This window comes from Orbicella faveolata, unplaced genomic scaffold, assembly GCF_042242905.1.
Source record: "Orbicella faveolata isolate gen_17 unplaced genomic scaffold, um_ofav_v1 contig_14, whole genome shotgun sequence".
Lineage (NCBI taxonomy): Eukaryota > Metazoa > Cnidaria > Anthozoa > Scleractinia > Merulinidae > Orbicella > Orbicella faveolata.
Window position 1 is genome coordinate 5,202,608 of NW_028301541.1, and position 19,893 is coordinate 5,222,500.

Here is a 19,893-nt window from a genome sequence, read left to right on the forward strand (position 1 = left end):
GTCGATAATTCTTCAAACTAGCGAACAGAAGAGCAACATGACAGTACGATCGCTTCCAAATAAGGTAGTGATGGAAGTGATAGTTTGCTTCTCATGGGCACAATTACCCGCCAAAAATAATGTGGAGGCTTGAAAAGGGAACTTTACTGTTACGAAAAAAAAAAACAAACAAACAAAAAAAACACGGGACATGAGAATATTCATGCCAGATATATATTTATACCAGAAACTTCCTTCTTCCGGTGTTTTCAGACTGCGATGAGAATTATGAAGACATTCATCGGAAAACTACCCAAAGCAAAACTGGAGCAAAGCTTGGTAATTCTCCTGCAGTCGAACTAAAAAAAACCAAACATGTCGAGTTCTGATGGCCTAGAGCAGTGTGGTTTGGATTCGTTAAAACGGTCGTATTGGATGTCAGTGGCATGGTATAAATGTTTAGTCTATGAAATCGTCGGCGCTAACGCTCTAAAAGAAAATAGGTACCCAAAGGGTACATGAGTGGGGTACCTCATTTGCATTAACAGACACAAGCCGATGACAATGGTGTGGAATACCACAGGCATCCCACAAAAAAACTATAAGTGTACCAAGACATTTGTCATGGCAATTTTATTCGGAAATGAAATCTAATTTCGCTGGGCGACTTTTCTTTTTCAGTCCCAATATCAACATCGATTAAGTAGATTACAGTCTCCACGTCATCCCATTGACAGGAAAGCTTCATTTCACAGTATGACGCAAGGTTTTTAATTTCTTTTGATTCTTTTATACCAGCTGGTCTACGAAAGATAAAAATTACTGAGACCGTCAATATCGTAGAGCATATTGCGTCGGCAGACACCTCAAAAGCACCAATATCAAATATTTTTCTAGCAATTTCTTTTGTATTTATTCAAGTGCGAAACTCGAGATCAAACATGTACCAAGACCTTGTCATGGTTTATGAGGCACTAAATTAAGGGGGTCGGCAGACACTTCAAAAGCACCGATACCAAATACTTTTCTAGCAATTTCCTATGTATTTATTCAAGTGCAAAACTCGAGATGATATATGTATCTTGTGCTAATGAGGCCCCGACGTTGTCAAGGTCGGCAGTCGACACCTCAGAAATAGGTACACCAATATCAAATAATTTTCTAACAATCTCTACTGCATTGATTCAGCAGCAAAACTCCAGATCTTCAGCTATCAAAGGCTTGATTTCACCTACGGCTACGGCTACAGCTAAATCACCAAGAAGGTTCTGTGGCCCGTCGAGAAACCCTTTTAGTTACGCTATGTATCCACTAAAACTACAAAATTCACAGACCTTTATTAGGTCTGTAGAAGTCGCCAAACAACTCAAAACATGATAAAAAGACTTGTAATACCCAGATATAATTATTTTCACAATATAAACAAGCTAGCTAGCTATGAATTAAATCTTTATGAAAAGAGAAGCATAACGGCTAATAGAGAATCCTGCTATGGATGCCATGCATGAAAAAAAAATCCAAAAGCCAAGAAAGCTTTCTATTGGGGCAAACTTGTGAAAAACGACAGGAATAACATTGTTTTCGGTTCTCAAAAATTCAGTTGTCTTATTCCTTTCTTCTAAATTCTACAACTCGTGAACAGTGATAAAGATGTTGCGTCCTCCCTCAAGGGATTTCGTGTTTAGTAAGCCAAACACTTACGCCTCACGACTTTCATGATAAAACATGTTTCTTCTTGGTTTTCAATGTCACCCACAGTTTACATCAGGAATATGTTTTATTCCCTTTAGAGTTATTTGTTCGCATTTTGTCACCTTATTGTTACGTTTTCTGCAATCCACGACGGTAACATCCAACAAATGGCAGACAAATTGTTGGATTGACAACGGAAGACGAGCGCAACGCAAAATGCGCAATGAAGTTGATAGATGGTTTCATAAAGGTGCAAGCCCGAGAGGGTCTCAAAAGGGACGCGAAATATACGTTTGAGGAATAATGCAAATGTAAAACAACACTACGATAACAACGGCCATTTGAATAGCTTGTCTTCGTTTTTTTAGTAAATGTCGTTGCAGACTTGGTGCGGATTCAGTAAGGGCTTCATTCTGTCTTTTCAAGGTAACTGCTATCTAAGAATATAAAAAGGTTATCAAAAATAACGGAACGATAGATACAAAGGTCCCATGATGCCCAGTATGTGCAGCGATAGCCTCCTGGTTAGGAAATACTGGTCCTCTGTACATCACTACACAAAACCTGTTGCTACCACTTTCTACAAGTTTCGATGTTAATACCCATGGAATGTTTTCCACTCCTGCTAAAATCCAAGTCGAAATGGGAGCTAGAGTGTGAATCTTGGTTGAAATAAGTCCAAGTTTCATTAGAAAAACCACGGCAGCAAATCTATCTATTGATATCCACGCCAAGCTTTGAGTAGAAACAAGGAGGGTAACTTCACGCAAAAAATTAGAAGACGTGCAAAAAATCGAGCCTAAGATTCCACTGACGTACCATTGCCATGAGTTGTTCATTAGAGGAGTGATTCTAACAGGGATAACACTCAGTAGAAACAGTAGGTCTGACACAGCCATTTCACAATGAAATAGTTCACTGTTTTGCGCAGTCTCGCTTTCTGTAGACCATGATGATTACAAAGATGTTCCCTAACAAACTGCCGAGTAAAATAACAAAATATGTGCAAAGTTTAGATATTCTCTCAGGGCCGAATCAACAAACACACATGTCCAGTTCCGCTGGCTCAGTGTAGTTTCGTTGCGAATAAAAGAAATCGTTGAATTCGATGTTAGTAACATTGTCTGCAGCTTTACTTTTCAAACTCAGTCTCCTGTCGAGCTAACCCTTTGGATGCAAAACTCTTAATAAATTAAGGCATCTGTTAACACAATTTATTTAGAAATGAAATGCAATTTCGCTGGTTTTAAAAGCTTTCCTTCTTTCATCCTTATATTGAAACTTAGATTGGTATCTTCGCGCGCCCTAATTGGCTTATTAGGTTTTTCTCAGGGTGTAATATAAGGTTTTAGCTTCATCTATTTGCTGGATATTAATATTGCTTCTTTGTTCAAGGCGGCTGATTTACCAAAGATACAAAATGTAATAATTACTAAACGGTAAATGCGCTTCCTCATCGCTGTAAAAAAAAAGCGGAACGATAAATTTCCGCGCCGAAGAATAAAATGAAGCAGCTTAATTTAAAAGATAGTGTTTAAGTAATCACAGAGACAGTCATGATAATCCCAAAGAAAGCAATGTAAATGGTATACTCTTGTTTTAAAAGGATCTCAGTTCTTAGCGTTCTATTGCTTTATTCAGAGGCCCAAATAAATTTTGTCACTACGAGCAAGTTAACTAACTAATTCAATACCATCTGTTATTGAGAAGCTTAATGTTGTTTATAGAATCCAGTTATTTTAGTGCATAGTCTTAAGTTGTTTATCTCTGTGTAACTACAGTGAGAATCTTGTGATTCAATGGCCCAACAGTCCGTACAATGAGTTTTGTAACTTTAAGTTGTTTCAGTTTAAGAGCTAAGAGCTCTCAACAGTATGCCACTTAAGATTTGAGCACGAGAACGACTTTTACAGGCTTCACATTATCACGTCTCATGCCCAACTCATCCCATGAGCTACCCTACAATATATCTTCCTAAAAACCAACAGCTCTGAAACGGCTTTGAAAACGTCAATGGTTTAAATTCGAAACTGAATCGCAGTCATAATAATAATGATAATAATATATGACTTTATTACCGTGTCAATTACATCTAGCAGTGGAGAATCCCCACTGCCAATAGGGGACACCTAACTAGAACTATCTAAAAATAATATGCAGAAAAGTCCTATAAGAGAAATTAAAATTATGAGTTACAAAGATGGCAGCCACTATATCCATCTAGGATGTTGTCTGGATCTATCCTCCGTACGCGGGTCTAAACTACGCAATCTTATACTCGTAGTCCGATCTGAAGGTCCCTAACAGCTGCATTTGGTGGCCATGTTTGGGTTCGTCTGCTGGCTTTGCTGGTCTGCTGCTTGGCCTTGTTTCGGCTTCCTGTTCTCTGAGTCTAAAGTCTATTGGTTAATTCAAGTTTGCCTCTAAAAGTCGCATGAAAGTGTTTTGGTTAGTGTCCTAATGGGATCTCTAATCCTCCAAGGTCAGTTGTCCCTTGTGCACACACATGCCTAAGGATAGGGTTTTTTAAAAAAAGTGTTCATTTGCAAGTCGGGTCAGTTGAAGGTGGAGCGAAGTAAGTTGAATATAGACAAGAAGAAGCAGTGCTAGCGCTTCCGGAGATTCTCGTTGCCTTCCGAAAGTGAAGCGTCAGGAAGCTATTCACAACGTTCAAAAAATGTTAAAAGGCAAGTATAGCGGTCAAATGCGAATCCGACTATTGATGAGAAAAGAAGAGAAAAGCCTAGGAAGGATTATATTGCACCAAAACTACCAGTCGGTTCTCAGAACGGTTCAGTTGTCTCGTTTCTTTCTTCTAAATTCCACACTCGTGAACAGTTGTAAAGATAATGCGCCCTCACTCGAGGGATTTTCGAGCTTGCCGTTTCAAGGGCTGAATTGAAACACCTCTAGACTTTCACTACAAAGCAGTCATCTGATATGTTTCTTCTTGCCGAGGTTGTTTGTCATCAGGATTACATGTATGTTTTATTCATTTTAGAGTTATTTGCTCGCATTTTGTTCCCTACTGTTTCGCTGTCTGCAACAGGAACGCAACATGTTCCTCAATCCACGACGAAAACTTCGAACAAATAACAGACAAATTATTGGATTGACAACAGAAGACGATGACAACGCAAAACTTGCAATGAAGTAAATAGATGGTTTTAGCAAAACACAAGAAGGTCTCAAGTTGTATATGATATATTTCAATGTTTGTGGAATAACACAAATGTAAAACATCACTACGATAACAACCGCCATTTGAATAGCTTGCCTTCGTTTCTTTAGAGAAAGTCGTTGAAGACTTGGTGCAGAGTAAGTGAGGGCTTTATTCTGTCTTTTCAAGGCAACTGTTATCACGGAGTATAAAACAGTCATGAAAACTAACGGAGCGAAGGATACAAGGGTCGTATAAAGCCAAGTATACGCAGCGAAAGCCTCTTGGTTAGGAAGAACTGGTTCGGTAAATATTATCTCACAAGCTGTGTTATTACCACGTTCTACAAGTTTCCAAGTTAACAGCCATGGAAAATTAAACACTCCTGCAAAAATCCAAGTCGAAATGATAGCTATTGTGCGAATCTTGGTTGAAATAAGACCAAGTTTCATTGGAAAAACCACGGCGACAAATCTATCAATTGCTATCCACACCAAGCTTTGAGCTGAAACAAGAAGAGACACTGAGCTTGCAAAATAAAACAACTTGCAAAAAATCGAGCCTAAGATTCCACTGACGTGCCATTGCCTTGAGTCGGTCGCCAATTGAGTTATCTGAACAGGGAGAAAAAACATCGGGAACAGCAGATCAGACACAGCCATATTCACGATGAAATAGTTCACTGTCTTGCGCAAATCTCGGTTTTTGTAGACGATGATGATTATAAACATGTTCCCGAATAAACTGCCAAGTAAAATAAAACAGTACGCGCAAAGTTGAGAAATTCTCTCAGCAGTCGAATCAACAAAGATACATGTCGAGCTCTGTTGGCCCGGAGCAGTTTCGTTTTGAAGAAAAGAACTCGTCGAATTCAACGTTAGTAACATGATGTGAGGCCTTACTTTTCAATCTCAACCGTACTGTCGATGCTAACCTTTTGGAAGCACGACCTTCAACAGATTAAGGCATCTGTTAACACAGTTTATTTAGAAATGAAATGCAGTTCTGCTGGTTTGAAAGCCTTTCCGTCTGTCATTCTTGTATTGAAACTAACATTGGATTCTCTGTGCTCCCTAATTGGCTGAAAAGCTAAAAGGAAGCAAGGCTTTGACTCCATCTATTTGCTAAATTAAGATTCCTTTTTTGCTCAAGGCAGCTGGTTTACAAAAAATTTATCTTTTATCATTTATCATTTATCTCAACGGATAAAATAAAACATGTAGGACCGGGTCGATCATGATGCTAACCCTTAAGATCCTTTTTTGTAGAGACTATTATTTTCATTCTACAAGCAAGTTTCTTTCACCTTCTTAAGTGAAGAAGCATTTTCAGATCGCATGCAAAAATAGTCGTTTTTTGTGTGAAAACAACTGCCGCTTTGCACGTAAACTGCCACTTTGTACATCAATCAACTGAAGTTGACAATAGGTTCTGTCGAAAAATGTCTTCCAAACTTAAAAGTTTTGTCGTTTTCTTTAAATTCTTGACTTGTCAGCTAGTATCAAGACCCAAATAGATAAACGTAATAAAATGGCCAGTCGTCCAAGCAAGACACTGATAAGCCTAGACAAAGCACATATTGACTCAGAAACTACAATCAACGAAGAAATATAATACAAAATGTAGCGGCTACAGTTCACAAATTAAAATTTTCCCACCCGATAAGAACGATGGCATTAAATCAGTATTGGTTTTACACTAAACAACCTTCGGTTTGTTTTCCACCACTGGCACTACGACGGATGGAATAGTCAAGTCAAGTCAAAATTTAGCATTGCTATTGTTTTAAGAATCCATTCCAATGAAGACTATCATTAGTTTTCTCTGTCTTCTGTTTATAAAAAAAAAAAAACTGTTCACCTCTTACAGAGGAAGCCATTTGTAACTGCAAGTTATTTTTTATGGGAAAGCAAAAGTCCAGAACACCTGGATTTGATTTTCCCGTGTTACTGATCAGATACAGAATCTTGTTTGTAGCTTCGTACCAGAGGCAAAGAGGAACGATATGTTTCGTGTCGGTCAATAAAATTAGGTAGTGCGGTAATTTTAAAGCTAAGTATTTAAATGATCACTGAGAAACTCATAATAATCACAAAAGAAAGCGATATAGAAGGGTCCTATTTTTTTGGTTTTCAGCGGTTCAGCTGAATTTCACAGGCGGACTGAGATTGGATACTTCGTTCGCATTTCAGTTTTTTCATGGTAATTAAGTCATCAGTAATTATTATCCTTTGTAAACTAGCTGCCTTAAGCAAAGAAGGAAACGCAAATTAGCAAACAGATGAAGACAAAGACTTGTATGATGCCCTGCATGAGAGAAAGCTTTTTTAGCCAATCAGGGTGCGCGGAGAATCCAATAAGGGGATCAAAGAAGGAAAGCTTTTAAAAACCAGCAAAATTGCATTTCATTTCTAAATAAAAAGAGTCTTAATTCATTGAAGGTTGTGCTTTTGAAGGGTCGGCATCGACATTACCGTTGAGCTTACAAAGTATAGCTACAGATCATGTTACTGACATCGAATTCGACGGTTTCTTTTAGTCGCAACGAAACTTCACTGGGCCAAAACAACTGCTCCTTCTTGATTGTCGATTCGACTGCCGAGAGAATTTCCAAACTTTTCGCTTATTGTTTTATTTTACTGGGAAGCTTTTTGGGGAACATCTCCATAATCATCATCGTCTACAAACACCGAGATTTGCGAAAGACAGTGAACTATTTCATTGTGAACATGGCTGTGTCAGACCTGCTGCTCCCACTGAGTGCTATCCCTGTTGAAATCACTCAACTGATGACTGAATCTCGGCATTGGAACGTGAGTGGAATCTTAGGCTCGATTTTTTGTGCGTCTTATTATTTTATCCGTGATTTTTCCCTCCATGTTTCCACTCAAAGCTTGGTATGGATAGCAATTGATAGATTTATCGTCGTGGTTTTTCCAGTAAAAGTTGGACTTATTTCAACCAAGATTCGCACAATAGCTATTACTTCGACCTGGATTTTTGCAGGAGTGTTGAACATCCCATGGCTATTAACATCCAAACTTGTAGAACGTGGTAATAACTGCACGTTTTGCCTGGTGATATACAAAGCCGGACCAGTTTTTGCTGACCAGGAGGCTATCGCAGCGTATATTTGGCTTCGTCCGACCTTTGTATCTATCGTTCCGTTATTTGTGATAACCGTTTTATATTCTGTGATAGCAGTTTCCTTGAAAAAACAGAGTAAAGCCCTCACGGACACCGCACCAAGTCTGCAACGACATTCACTAAAGAAACGAAGACAAGCTATTCGAATGGCGGTTGCTATCGTAGTTTCGTTTTATATTTGTGTTATTCCTCAAACGCTAGTATATTTCGTATCCCACTTGAGACCTTCTTGTGCTTTTTTAACACCATCTATTTACTTGATCGCGAGGTTTGCGTTGTCCTCGTCTACTGTTGTCAATCCAACAATTTGCTTGTCATTTGTTGGAAGTTACCGTCGTGGATTGAGAAACATTTTGTGTTCCTTCGTCACGAAGCGGAACAATAAGGTGATGAAATGCGAGCAAATAACTCTTAAGAGAATAAGGCATATTCCTGATGTAAACTGTGGATGACACAGAAAACCAAGAGGAAACATTGGATGCCTTCTTTGTGGTGAAACTCGTGAGGTGTCAGCATTTGGCTTAACAAGCACGAAATCCTTTGAGAAAGGAAGAAACGTCTTTATCACTGTTCACGACTCGAGGAAGTTAGAAGAAAGAAATGAGACAACTGAACTTTTGAGAACCTAGTACAATGCTATTTCGGGTAATTTTTTTAAAATTTGAAACTAGAAGTTTTGGTTCAATAGAATTCCTCATCGGATTTACTCAAATTAGCATCTCTAGCCGGATTCACATGTAACCGTTTTCATAGATGGTATTGAAATAGCTAGTTAGCTTGTTCGTAATGAGATATATGTGAAATATTGAGAAAATATGTTTGGGTCTTGTAATTTTTTCTCGTATTTCTTGCGAGCTCAGCGATTTCTATACTGACCTACTAGAGAACCAGTAGTGGATCCAGACCTTGAGCTAAGGGGGGGGGGGGGGGGGGGGAAAGCCCCTTTTTGTTTTGCTTGCCCTGCCGGCTTTTCTTCCTTCTGTGATTTCTTCTTTTCTTTCCCAAAATAGGGGGGGGGGGGGCGCGCCCCCGGACCCCTTCCCCAAATCCACCAATGAGGACTTTGGCTATTTTGATTTTGTCACTTTACTTTTCTTTAGAATCCCGTGCATTTTGAAGTTACTTTTTGCGTGGGAGATGCACTAAAATTGTCGGTCATACATAAGTAAACGGGTTTCACAGCTATTATTAAAGCCATTGGTGTAATTCCAATATTGTACAAACTCAGGTAGCTGAGATCCAGCATTTGATAGCTTATGATCTCGAATTTCGCAGCTGAATCAATATAGAGGAAATTGCTAGAAAAGTATTTGATATTGCTATTTTAAGGTGTCTGCCGACCGACTTAAGTGCCATCCTAAACCATGACAAGGTCTTGGTTTTATCACGAAACCATTAGCACTTTAGCAGCACTGTTTGCAATGCGTTCAATTCGTGTCAAGCTTGCGCTTAGTATGCGCTTTAGCCGTGCTTCTCAGAGTTTTAAAACCGAACGTTTAACAAAAAAGGGCCGTTTTTAACCATCAATCAGTTTTTTGGCTGCCGTGACGCTAACTGGAGCTCAGTTTAGCTGAAAAAGCTATTTTTTGACCAAAAAGATAGATTTCTCGTAGATAAGCTACGAAATGTCCAGTATCTTAATATGGTGCATGCGCATAAGCCAACTTTTTTTTCTGCGACTGCCCGTTCCAAGTTTTTTTTCTTTACCCCTTTCCTTTCCTTTTTCCCAGCCCTTGTACTCTCGCTACCTTTTGCATTTCATATTCTTTTTGGCTGTCATAAAAAGTTGTGTGTCAATCATGGGCAAAGCCTGGAAATGGAACCTTGATCAATTATAGGTATAATGGGCCATTTTACCACCATTTTTGCACCAAAACTGATAACGTTGTTTTTCTATTTGCTAAGCCAGAGTGTCGTTGATAACCAACACCGACTTTTGCGCGGATAGATCTATCCTTGCTCTACCATCTGCTTACCAAGAATATCTTAGTGGTGACATTTAAATTGATGACGTCACAAGTGGTACAAAGAGCACGACCATTAAGCACGCGTACATGCGTAATCAGGATGAAAGGGGTTATCACATTAATTATTTATCCATTGGGACGGAGAGATTTTGCTCACGAGAACTCACTCGCATTTTTTAGCCTCTGCGAAGACATCCACGCACGCACGTAGTAGTATTATCCGCAGTCGTATGTTTAAAAATAACATTGAGAGGGATAAGGCGAATTACCTTCATCATCTCTTGACTATTCATACTGTGGCACAAAGCCACATGCAGAGAGAAACCACGTTTCACAGATCATTCTTTTTTGTAGTCCTTTTACAAACAAGTGATTTCGTTGGCTCATAAAACAGATGCCATTTCAGAATGAAAAAAAGATGTTTAATCCTTGCTCAGCATATAGTTTTTGATGATTTTGAATCTGCTCTCCTACTGTGATGTCATAAGGGGATCAATCAATCAACACTTTATTTATACATGTTGCTTCTAAGAACTAAGTAAGAAAAGAAAAGGTAAAGTCTGCATGCGAGCCAAGTGGTCCACCAGGCCTGAGCTTATCCCGGTTTCTGTAGCATGAAGCGACTAGGAGTATTTCTACTTCCCCCTGGATGGGATGCTAGTCCATCTCAGGGTCACCCGCAACATTAAGTTCACAGTACCCATTTATACACCTGGGTGGAGAGAGGCACGGTGAGAGTAAAGTGTTTTGCCCAAGAACACAACACGATGTCCTCGACCAGGGCTCGAACCCGGAACGTTCGATCCGGAGACGAGCGCACTAACCATGAGGCCACCGCGGGTCCCAAAGAAAGAACTAAAAGCTAAGTAAGCTCGATCAAAATGCAAACGTGCATGTCACCAATACAAAGTACTATTGAAAAGCGGAAATTAACTTTCGGTGATCAGGTGAATAATGTAAAAGTGACAATCGTTGTTAAAAGTTCTTTCTTGAGCTATAATTGAACTTATTACAACATGCAAACTTAGATTAACAAAAAAACTAACGTAAATTTACATCGCCAACATTATACTATTACAAATTAAAAAAAGGTCTCCAATAGTAGATATGAGCTTCACAATCACTACCGAATAAATTGCTGCATATTTTATCTCAATGGATCTATTAGTTGCTTTCATCTGTACAGCTAGAACTATTGACATATTTTCTTGTTCATCTATTTTACATTGAAAAGTGTAAGTAAGGAGTTAAAAATACTTAAACTCATAGCGCGAAAGAGATCTCTCTTAAAACGGGTGTACCTGACGTTTCGATAATCTTTTGAAGACAATTTCAGTTCATTTGCTCTTCCTCCAGGAATCACACTTTAAATTTTCAGTTTAGACGTAACAGACAGCAGCCCATGATAATAACCTACTGAACAGTATTCAATGTTTCTTGGAAGTTGTTTGTGTCCTTAGAGGTTCGTTGACATTTTTCACCAGAGAGATTCCTCATTCCTTTCAGAGTTATCCGCTCGCGCGTCGCCCTCTTTTTATCCTGCATTCCGCAAAAATGACACACAATGTTTTTCAACCCACGACGATAACTTTCCACTAATAACAAATTATTGGATTGACAACAGAAGAAAAGTATAACATAAAAATTGCTATAAAGTAAAATGATCTTTGAAAGGCACAAGAAGCTCTCCAGGAATTTACGAAGCTAAACAAAGTGTATGGAATAACACGAATGTAAAACAACACTAAGACAACAGCCGCCATTCGAGTAGCTTGTCTTCGCTTCTTTAAATAACGTTGTCCGGGTACATTTGGTGCGTTGTCCGCGAGGGTGTTTTTTCCTCTTTTCAAGGTAATTGTTATGGCAGAGTATAAAACGGTTATTAAGGACAACGGGGCCAAAAAGCAGATAGTCACATGAAGCCAGTCATATCCTTGAAAATCTCCCTTGTTGGAAAAAACTGGTTGTTTAACTAAACTACAAAACGTGTTATTCCCATGTTCAGCCAGTCCCGAAGATACGAGCGATGGAAAATAGAAGGCGCAGGCTAAAATCCACGTAGAAACTATAGCTATTGTGCGAATCTTGCTTGAAATAAGACCAAGTTTTATTGGAAAAACCACGGCGTCAAATTTGTCAACTGCTATTCACACCTAGCTTTGAACAGAAACAAAAAGAGACACTGAGGTTGTGAAGATATACACCTTGGAAAACGTCGATCCTAAGATTCCACGCGAGAATTGCGAGAATTTCCGTCATTAAAGTGATTTAGAAAATAGAAATGAATTTCTCATTTAGCATAAAACAGTACTCAAAATTAGAAGTACGCGAAGTCTATTGTTGTTTTCATTCGCAAAGCATCCATGGTCTAGTATTCTTATTCTCTGCTTTGCTTTCAGAAGCGCGCGTGCTGTTACGCTAGAGCGAAGGTCAAGCGAATGCATCCTTTCCTTCGTAATAACTAATATAATTAAAATTGAATCTTAATTTTTCCGGTTTGAACTCATCAGTTAAAGATTTAATTAAAGATCAATTGAAAATCAGTTTTCGCTCTTCCATTCATTTCTGGTAAAGAAAGATTGAATTCGCGAAAGGCTTCATTTGGTTCACAAAACAGAGGTATTACCACTTAGATTGTCTTCTTTTCTGCCTTCTATTACAAACAAACCATTTCCTTGACCTCATAGAGAGGAAGTAATTTGGCATTCCGAGCAGTGAAACGCAATTAAAACTCAACAGAAAAAGGTTTCCCTGCTGTCATTGAGCAATAGTTGCGACATGGCCGATGGAAGTTCAATTGTCAATTGTCAAACAACCTTAGAGCCTTTTGTAATCTGGTACAGTTGATAAGAATCGCTTTGAAATTAGAAAGCTGTCAATGATGGTTTAGTATAGCGGGTCGCAAATTCCCGCTGTTACGCGGCAAGCGGCTAGTGTTCTCTTTGGCCCACGCTTTAACCTAGATCAGGGATTGATTCTTTTTAGAGCTGATTTCTAGTGGAATTTCTTTCTGTTTTGATAGTCGCCATAGACTTGTCGAGCTTGCTGTGTTATTTAAACTTGATTAGAAATAGCTTTATTCATTTGCTTCCGTAAGCGTGTGTAATAAAACTATTGAAGACGTCTTTACAAATATCAAGGAATTAATAAACAGAGAATCAAAGACAAATCTTTATTTCAATGGCTATTGCACAATGCAAAGGAAATCATTTGAAATGGTCAATACATAAAGCTCTCTCAAGCTTAAGAACGTGAATACAAACCCAACTTTACCTTTTTAATAACTAGTTAAAAAAATTTCTACATTACATGCAAGACTAACGAATATACAACTACTTGGAGGCTTGATACTACACCAAAACTGGCAATTTAACAAAGAGAGAAATTTCAATGCCATGAATGTTTAACTGATTTCAGTGAATTCAGTGGTAATTATAAAGTCCTAGCTTTGTGACTACTGTTAAAATAACCTATACTAAAACGTGATTATGTTGTTAAAAATGAAACACTTGGTGTTTGTTCCTCGGTATAAATAAAGTTTCCTCGACATTTTTTATCGAAGTTTACTTTAGTGCTCTAGCATTTACATGTACATTTTTCGCAACAGAGATAAACCATATCTCTACAAAACAGTGTTCAATGTCAGAGTTTGGTTATAGTTATTTTTTTTTGTGTGTGTGGTCCTGGAAGGCTGTCGATAGCTTTCTCCACGTAGAGTTTTTATCTTCATTGGATTTGATTCTCCGCAGTTTGGCGTCACATGGCGTACAGTTTTCTGCTTGCACAAGGACATAAAATGTTCCTCAGGCCACGACGATAACTTTCAACAAATGACAGACAAATTATTGGATTGACGGTGGAAGATAAGTAAAACGAGAAACTCGACACAAAAAATAGTTTTCTCTGAATGGCACAAGAAGATCTCCGGTATGGGATGAAATATACCAAAGTGTTTGGAATAACACAAAAGTAACACAAAACCAAGATAGCAACTGCCATTTTAATAGCTTGTCTTCGTTTCTTCGAGGCATGAGATTGTGCGTTTGAAGGGGTGTCCGCGAGTACCTTTCTCTGCAGTTTTAAGGTAATTGTTATCGCAGTGTACATAACGGTTATTACAACTAACGGAGCAATGATAAGTAAAGAAAACTGAAGCCAAACATATGTCACGTTAGCTTTCTTGTTAAAGAAAAATGATTCCATATTTGTCTCTGCACAAGCTGTGTCATTGCCACGCGCAACAAGTTTCGAAGATATTAGCAGTGGAAAATTGACAAAGCCTGCACAAATCCAGGTAGAAACGATGGCTATCGTTCGAATCTTGCTTGAAATAAGTCCAAGTTTCATTGGAAAAACTACGGCGACAAATCTATCAATTGCTATCCACACCAAGCTTTGCGTTGACACAAGAAAAGACACATAGCCTGCGAAAAAGAACAACTTGCACAAAATCGCTCCTAGGATTCCACTGACATACCAATGCCTTGAGTCGGTCACCAACTCAGTTATTTTAACTGGGAGTATAATCAGAGAAAAAACTAAATCAGACAAGGCCATGTTCACGATGAAGTAGTTAATTGTTTTTCGTAAATCTCGATTCTTGTAGACGATGATGATTATGAAGATGTTTCCAAATAAACTGCCCGGTAGAATAAAACAGTACGCGAAGAGTTTGGAAAATCTCTCTGCAGTGGAATCAACAAAGGGACACGTGGAGTTCACTTGGTCCTGTGCAGATTTGCTGGAATTTAGTGGATCTGTCGTATTGTTCCACCAGGACATGATGTAGTGCTGTACATCAATCACACTACTGATGCTAGTGCTTAAAAAACACACCCTTATATGAGCATATGCTTCCTTGCAACTGATTAAAACGGAAAAACAATTTCCATTCTCGTTGTTTTAAGCTGTCAGTCAAGGATATATATATTAAAATCCAGCATTATTAACTTTCCTTCTTTCATTCATAGAAAATAAAACAATCAGCTTTGATTAAACATCAGCAGGCTTACAGAATGTAATAAGGACTTCATCAGTGTAAAACAACGACTTAGTTTGCATAAAATGACAACATCGTAATTGAAAGTTCATATCATGTTGTAAATATATCCCTTCAACAGAATTCACCGGCATGTTTTCTCCATCTTCGACGAGCTTAACGGCCGGATGGACTAACAAGAGTCAGGTCCAAATGAATTATTATAATTTTTGTACGAACCTGTACAAATAAAAAACCGTATTCAGTATATTGTGATTGTTTGTCTGTTCTTTACTAACGGGAGGTTTACTTCACAGCAAGCATAATGAGGAACAGTGGAGCCACTGTTGTACTTCCGAAAGTGAACCTTGAATCTTGAATTTGCTTGGAAAAGTTTTTATTTTTTATTTTAGTGTTAGGTGCTTTAATTTTTAATTCTTTACCTTTAAAAACTAGGCAGATTAGCCGTAGGGTATTGTTCAGGGAGTCTCTAGATTAGTTTTTCCCGGTATAGTGTAGTTCGCATTAGTTATCAGTATTAGCATATGGTTACAGAGTTATTTTTACCTTTTTATCTTTATATTTTACATTTTTCTTTAAGCAGGACCCCTTTGATAACATTACTCGTGTACTGAAGGGTTATCTTGTATAAATATTCGTTATAATTGTTATTATTATTATTATAAAACTTAGTTTTGTGTTGGCATACGTGGATGACCTTCAGAAATGAGCTATCGAAAGGCGAATTTAACTTGTGTAAGGCGCGTTTAAGAATGTAAACAACCTTAAATATTAATTTAATAACGTCTTTCAAATTCTCCGCCTTACGTTAATATTACATGACAAATTTACTAGACGGGAAGACATGAGGGATTATGGTTCGTGAATAGCGAAGGACTCCACTATTCATCCAGGAGAGTTTTCATCTTCTTCAGAATTATTTGCTCGCTTTTCGTCATCATATTGTTCCTCCTTTTAACATAGGGGCATACAATGTTTCTCAATCCACGACGGTAGCTTTCGACAAAGGACAGACAAATTATTGGATTGACAATGGACGATAAGTGAAACCAGAAACTCGCCACAAAATGTACTACTCTCTGGAGGGCACAAGAAGGTTTCCAGTATGGAATGAAATATAGCAAAACGTGTGGAGTTACACAGAGGTAAAACAACACTACTATAAGAACCGCCATTTTAACAGCTTGTCTTCGTTTCGTCATAGCATATCGTTGATTATCTGTTGCGTTGTCCGTGAGGGTTTTGATATTTTGCCTTTTTAAGGTAACTACTATCCCAGTGTACAAAACGGTTATTGAAAATAAGGGACCGATAATCAAGAAAGTCAATTGAAACCAAACATATGTCGAGTTAGCCTTTTGGTTCACAAAATATGATTCTGAATTTACCTCAGCGCAAACTGTGTCATTGCCACGTACAACAAGTTTCGAAGATATTAGTACTGGAAAACTGAAAAAGCCTGCACAAATCCAGGTAGAAACGATGGCTATCGTTCGAATCTTGCTTGAAATAAGTCCAAGTTTCATTGGAAAAACTACGGCGACAAATCTGTCAATTGCTGTCCACACCAAGCTTTGCGTGGACACATGAAGAGAAACCAGGCCAGCGAAAAAGAACAACTTGCAACAAATTGATCCAAAGATTCCACTGACACGCCAATGAAATGAGTCGGTCACCAACTCAGTTATTTTAACAGGAAAGACGATTAGCGGGTAAACTAAATCAGACAAGGCCATGTTCACGATAAAATAGTTGATTGTTTTTCGCAAATCTCGATTCTTGTAGACGATGATCATTATGAAGATGTTTCCGAATAAACTGCCCAGTAAAATAAAGCCAAATGCAAAAAGTTTGGAAAATCTCTCCGCAGACGAATCAACAAAGGAACACGTGGAGTTCATTTGGTCCTGTGCAGATTTGCTGGAAATAAGTGGGACCGGTGTATTGTTCCACAACGACATGTTGCAGGGCTGTACATCAACCACATTCTCAATGCTAGCGCTTAAAATACACACCCTTTTATGATTGACGATATGTTTGTCGCAGTTGATCAACACGGAAAAAAGAATTTCCATTCCCGTTATTTCAAGCTGTCACATGATTCAAGTGCAGTGATATATTTTTAAAGCCAACGTTATTAATTTTCCTTCTTTCATCCGTCATAAGCCTGAAAAAAGTGCAAGAATTTTACAATGGATAATTATGGCAAGCCTGAATTCACAGGAAATAAAACAATGAGCTCTGACTAGACAGCATTAGTCTTGTAGCAGATAATAAGGACTTCATCAGTGTAAAACAATGACTTTTGGATAAAACGATAATACTGTAATTGAAATTTCATATTATTTTGTAAGATATCCCTGCAATATAATTCATCTACATGTCAGTTTTCTCCTTCTTCAACAAGTTTTATGACCGGATGGAATAACTAGCGTCAAGTCCAAATAAATTATTTTAATTTTTGTACGAAACCGGTACTAATAGAGACTTTGTACAGTATATTATGATTATTTGTCTACCTTTTCAATAACAGGTTATTTACCTCACAGAGAGCATAGAAAGGAAGTGACAGCAATTAAACGTTACAAAAACTTAGTGTTCTGGCTACTTGACATGGAGTTATGGTAACACGAAGGAATACTATTTTAAATAAGGAGATTTCTGTCGGTTGGACTGAGGACTTCAATCATTTCCCACATTCTACGAGAATCTACTTTACATATAGTCTTAAATCAACAAAACAGTGTATACAACTACTAAATCAGATTTACAATTATAGATTAATAAAAAAAATTATATTTACAATACGGCAAAGTTGCAAGGAGAAATAAAGTTCTAATACAGCGATGCTACTGTACACGATTATTGTCTAAAAAAAACGCGCGCCAATTTTCAACTTAACCAATCGTGAATCGTTAGTGCTAGTTTTCCCGCGCTTTGTGTCAGCTATATATATTTAAATCTAGTTTTGATTGGTTCATTAGATTATCTGTGTCCTTTATGAATGGCTAGAGTGATTACCTTGGTTTTGGTTTTGCGACACTCAATTGAAAACCACCATCCCTCCAATCAAATTCATCGCAATGGATAACAACTTGAAAGAACAATCTCTTTTTCCACTCATCAGGCTAACGGCTCATGGAGTCAAAAAATTCTAGTTCAAATGTATTTTCCTATTGTTGTGGAACGCCATAAATATATGGACACCATGTCATTTCGATAACTATTGGAGCGGGAGTCATATATTTCAAATTGAAAGCAATGTAATGTAATTAAATCTTAGTAGAAATCACAGAGTTATTGAGGACGTTGGTAATGCTCTCGATCTTTAACGAGACAAAATAATTTTATTGCCAGGCGGATTTTAAAGCCACGTTTAACAGTCAGGTGCATGAATAATTTAAGAGCGTAAATCACTGTAATAACCGTAGATATTAAAAGGGTACACTATGTATTCAAAGAAAAATGAATAATTTTACCCTAAATTATTACTTCTAACAGTAAGGTAGCCGTTGGGAACACTTTTTGCTCGTTTTAACCCGTTTTAATGTTTTCAATGGACTAAAAAGAGAACAATATTATTAAGTCAAAATACTTATGCCTCGTGTGAGGATCGAGCTCACGACCTTCAGATTTCTTAGATGGATTATGAGACTGACGCGCTGCCTACTGCGCTAACGAGGCATCTATGAATTTCCAGATTGCAAAATTTACATGGAAAAGTTTTACTGCAAACTATTAATTTGAATTCTAATTGACCTTATTATAAAGTGCATCCTTAGATTAACAAGAAAAAGTAAAATAGAATTACTTGGGCAACACTGCAATTTTACAAATTAAAGAAAGGTGTAGAATAGTAGCTACGAGCTTGTGTAAGATACAATCACTGCCAAATAAAAAACTCCATATTGCATCTCAGTGGATATAATAGTTGATTTAATCTGAACTCAATAATTCATCTGAAAGTTTCAATTCAATACTCTTACATTATTGAAAGAATGGCATGTTGTTTCTTTCATCGGCTTTCCAGTCAATGGACTAAGTAACGAACTGAAAAAAACTTAAGTACAGAGACTGAAAGATGTTCTTCTTAAAACGGGTATACCTGTATTTTCGATAGTCTTCTGAAGACATTTTTTTTAGTTCATCTGACATTTCTCTAGGAATCATGTCTTCAATTTTCAGTTTAGACCTAACAGAAAGCAGTCCATGATAATAACCTCCTGAACAGTGTCAAATGTTTCTTGAAAGTTGTTGGGGTCCTTGGAAGTTCCTTGTCAGTTTTCACGAGGTAGATTCCTGATTCTTTTTAGAGTTATCCGCTCTCGTTTCGCCCTCTTTTTATCCTGCAGTCCGCAGAAATAACACACAATGTTTCTCAATCCACGACGGTAACTTTCCACAAATGATAGACAAATTATTGGATTGACAAAAGAAGATAAGAAAAACATAAAATCTGATTTAAAGGTAAATGATATTTGAAAGGCACAAGAAGGTCTAAAGTAATTTACGAAAGGTAACACAGTTTGAGGAATAACGCAAATGTAAAACAGCACTAAGATAACAATCGTCATTTTAGTAGCTCGTCTTCGCTTCTTTGCAGAATGTTGTCGTTCATATTGTGCGACGTTCATGAGGGTTTTACTAATTCTTTTTAAGGAAATCGCTATTGCAGTGTATAAAACGGTTATTACAAACAGCGGAGCCAAAAAGCAGATAGTCGCATGAAGCAAGTAATATCCTTGAAACCTTCCTTGTTGGGAAAAATTGATTGTATGTTTATTAAACTACAAAACATGTTATTCCTATATTCAGCCAGTCACGAAGAAACGAGCGATGGAAAATAGAAGGCGCCGGCTAAAATCCACGTAGAAACTATAGCTATTGTGCGAATCTTGCTTGAAATAAGACCAAGTTTTATTGGAAAAACCACGGCGACAAATCTATCA

General features: G+C 37.7%; 4 protein-coding genes and 3 pseudogenes across 4 annotated transcripts; 1 reads left to right on the forward strand and 6 right to left on the reverse strand.

Moving 5' to 3' along the window:
- Positions 1-1,723: 1,723 nt before the first annotated feature.
- On the reverse strand, positions 1,724-2,792 carry LOC149113713 (QRFP-like peptide receptor; annotated as a pseudogene).
- A 1,865-nt stretch (positions 2,793-4,657) lies between these two features.
- Positions 4,658-5,769, reverse strand: LOC110068473 (QRFP-like peptide receptor). The gene has a single exon (XM_020775851.2). It carries the CDS (start codon positions 5,716-5,718, stop codon positions 4,675-4,677), a length of 1,044 nt encoding a protein of 347 aa, XP_020631510.2. The 5' UTR covers positions 5,719-5,769; the 3' UTR covers positions 4,658-4,674.
- A 1,467-nt stretch (positions 5,770-7,236) lies between these two features.
- LOC110068471 (QRFP-like peptide receptor) lies at positions 7,237-8,737 on the forward strand. Its single transcript, XM_089286306.1, has one exon. It carries the CDS (start codon positions 7,336-7,338, stop codon positions 8,428-8,430), a length of 1,095 nt encoding a protein of 364 aa, XP_089142432.1. The 5' UTR covers positions 7,237-7,335; the 3' UTR covers positions 8,431-8,737.
- Positions 8,738-10,982: 2,245 nt separating this feature from the next.
- Positions 10,983-12,179, reverse strand: LOC149113714 (neuromedin-K receptor-like; annotated as a pseudogene).
- Positions 12,180-13,604: 1,425 nt separating this feature from the next.
- Positions 13,605-14,972, reverse strand: LOC149113715 (QRFP-like peptide receptor). The gene has a single exon (XM_089286310.1). It carries the CDS (start codon positions 14,725-14,727, stop codon positions 13,702-13,704), a length of 1,026 nt encoding a protein of 341 aa, XP_089142436.1. The 5' UTR covers positions 14,728-14,972; the 3' UTR covers positions 13,605-13,701.
- Positions 14,973-15,317: 345 nt separating this feature from the next.
- On the reverse strand, positions 15,318-16,906 carry LOC110041348 (neuromedin-K receptor-like). The gene has a single exon (XM_020746627.2). The coding sequence runs from the start codon at positions 16,903-16,905 to the stop codon at positions 15,826-15,828; it is 1,080 nt and encodes a 359-aa protein (XP_020602286.2). The 5' UTR covers position 16,906; the 3' UTR covers positions 15,318-15,825.
- A 2,315-nt stretch (positions 16,907-19,221) lies between these two features.
- The window catches only part of LOC149113716 (neuropeptide FF receptor 2-like), an 874-nt pseudogene continuing 202 nt past the window's right edge, over positions 19,222-19,893 (reverse strand).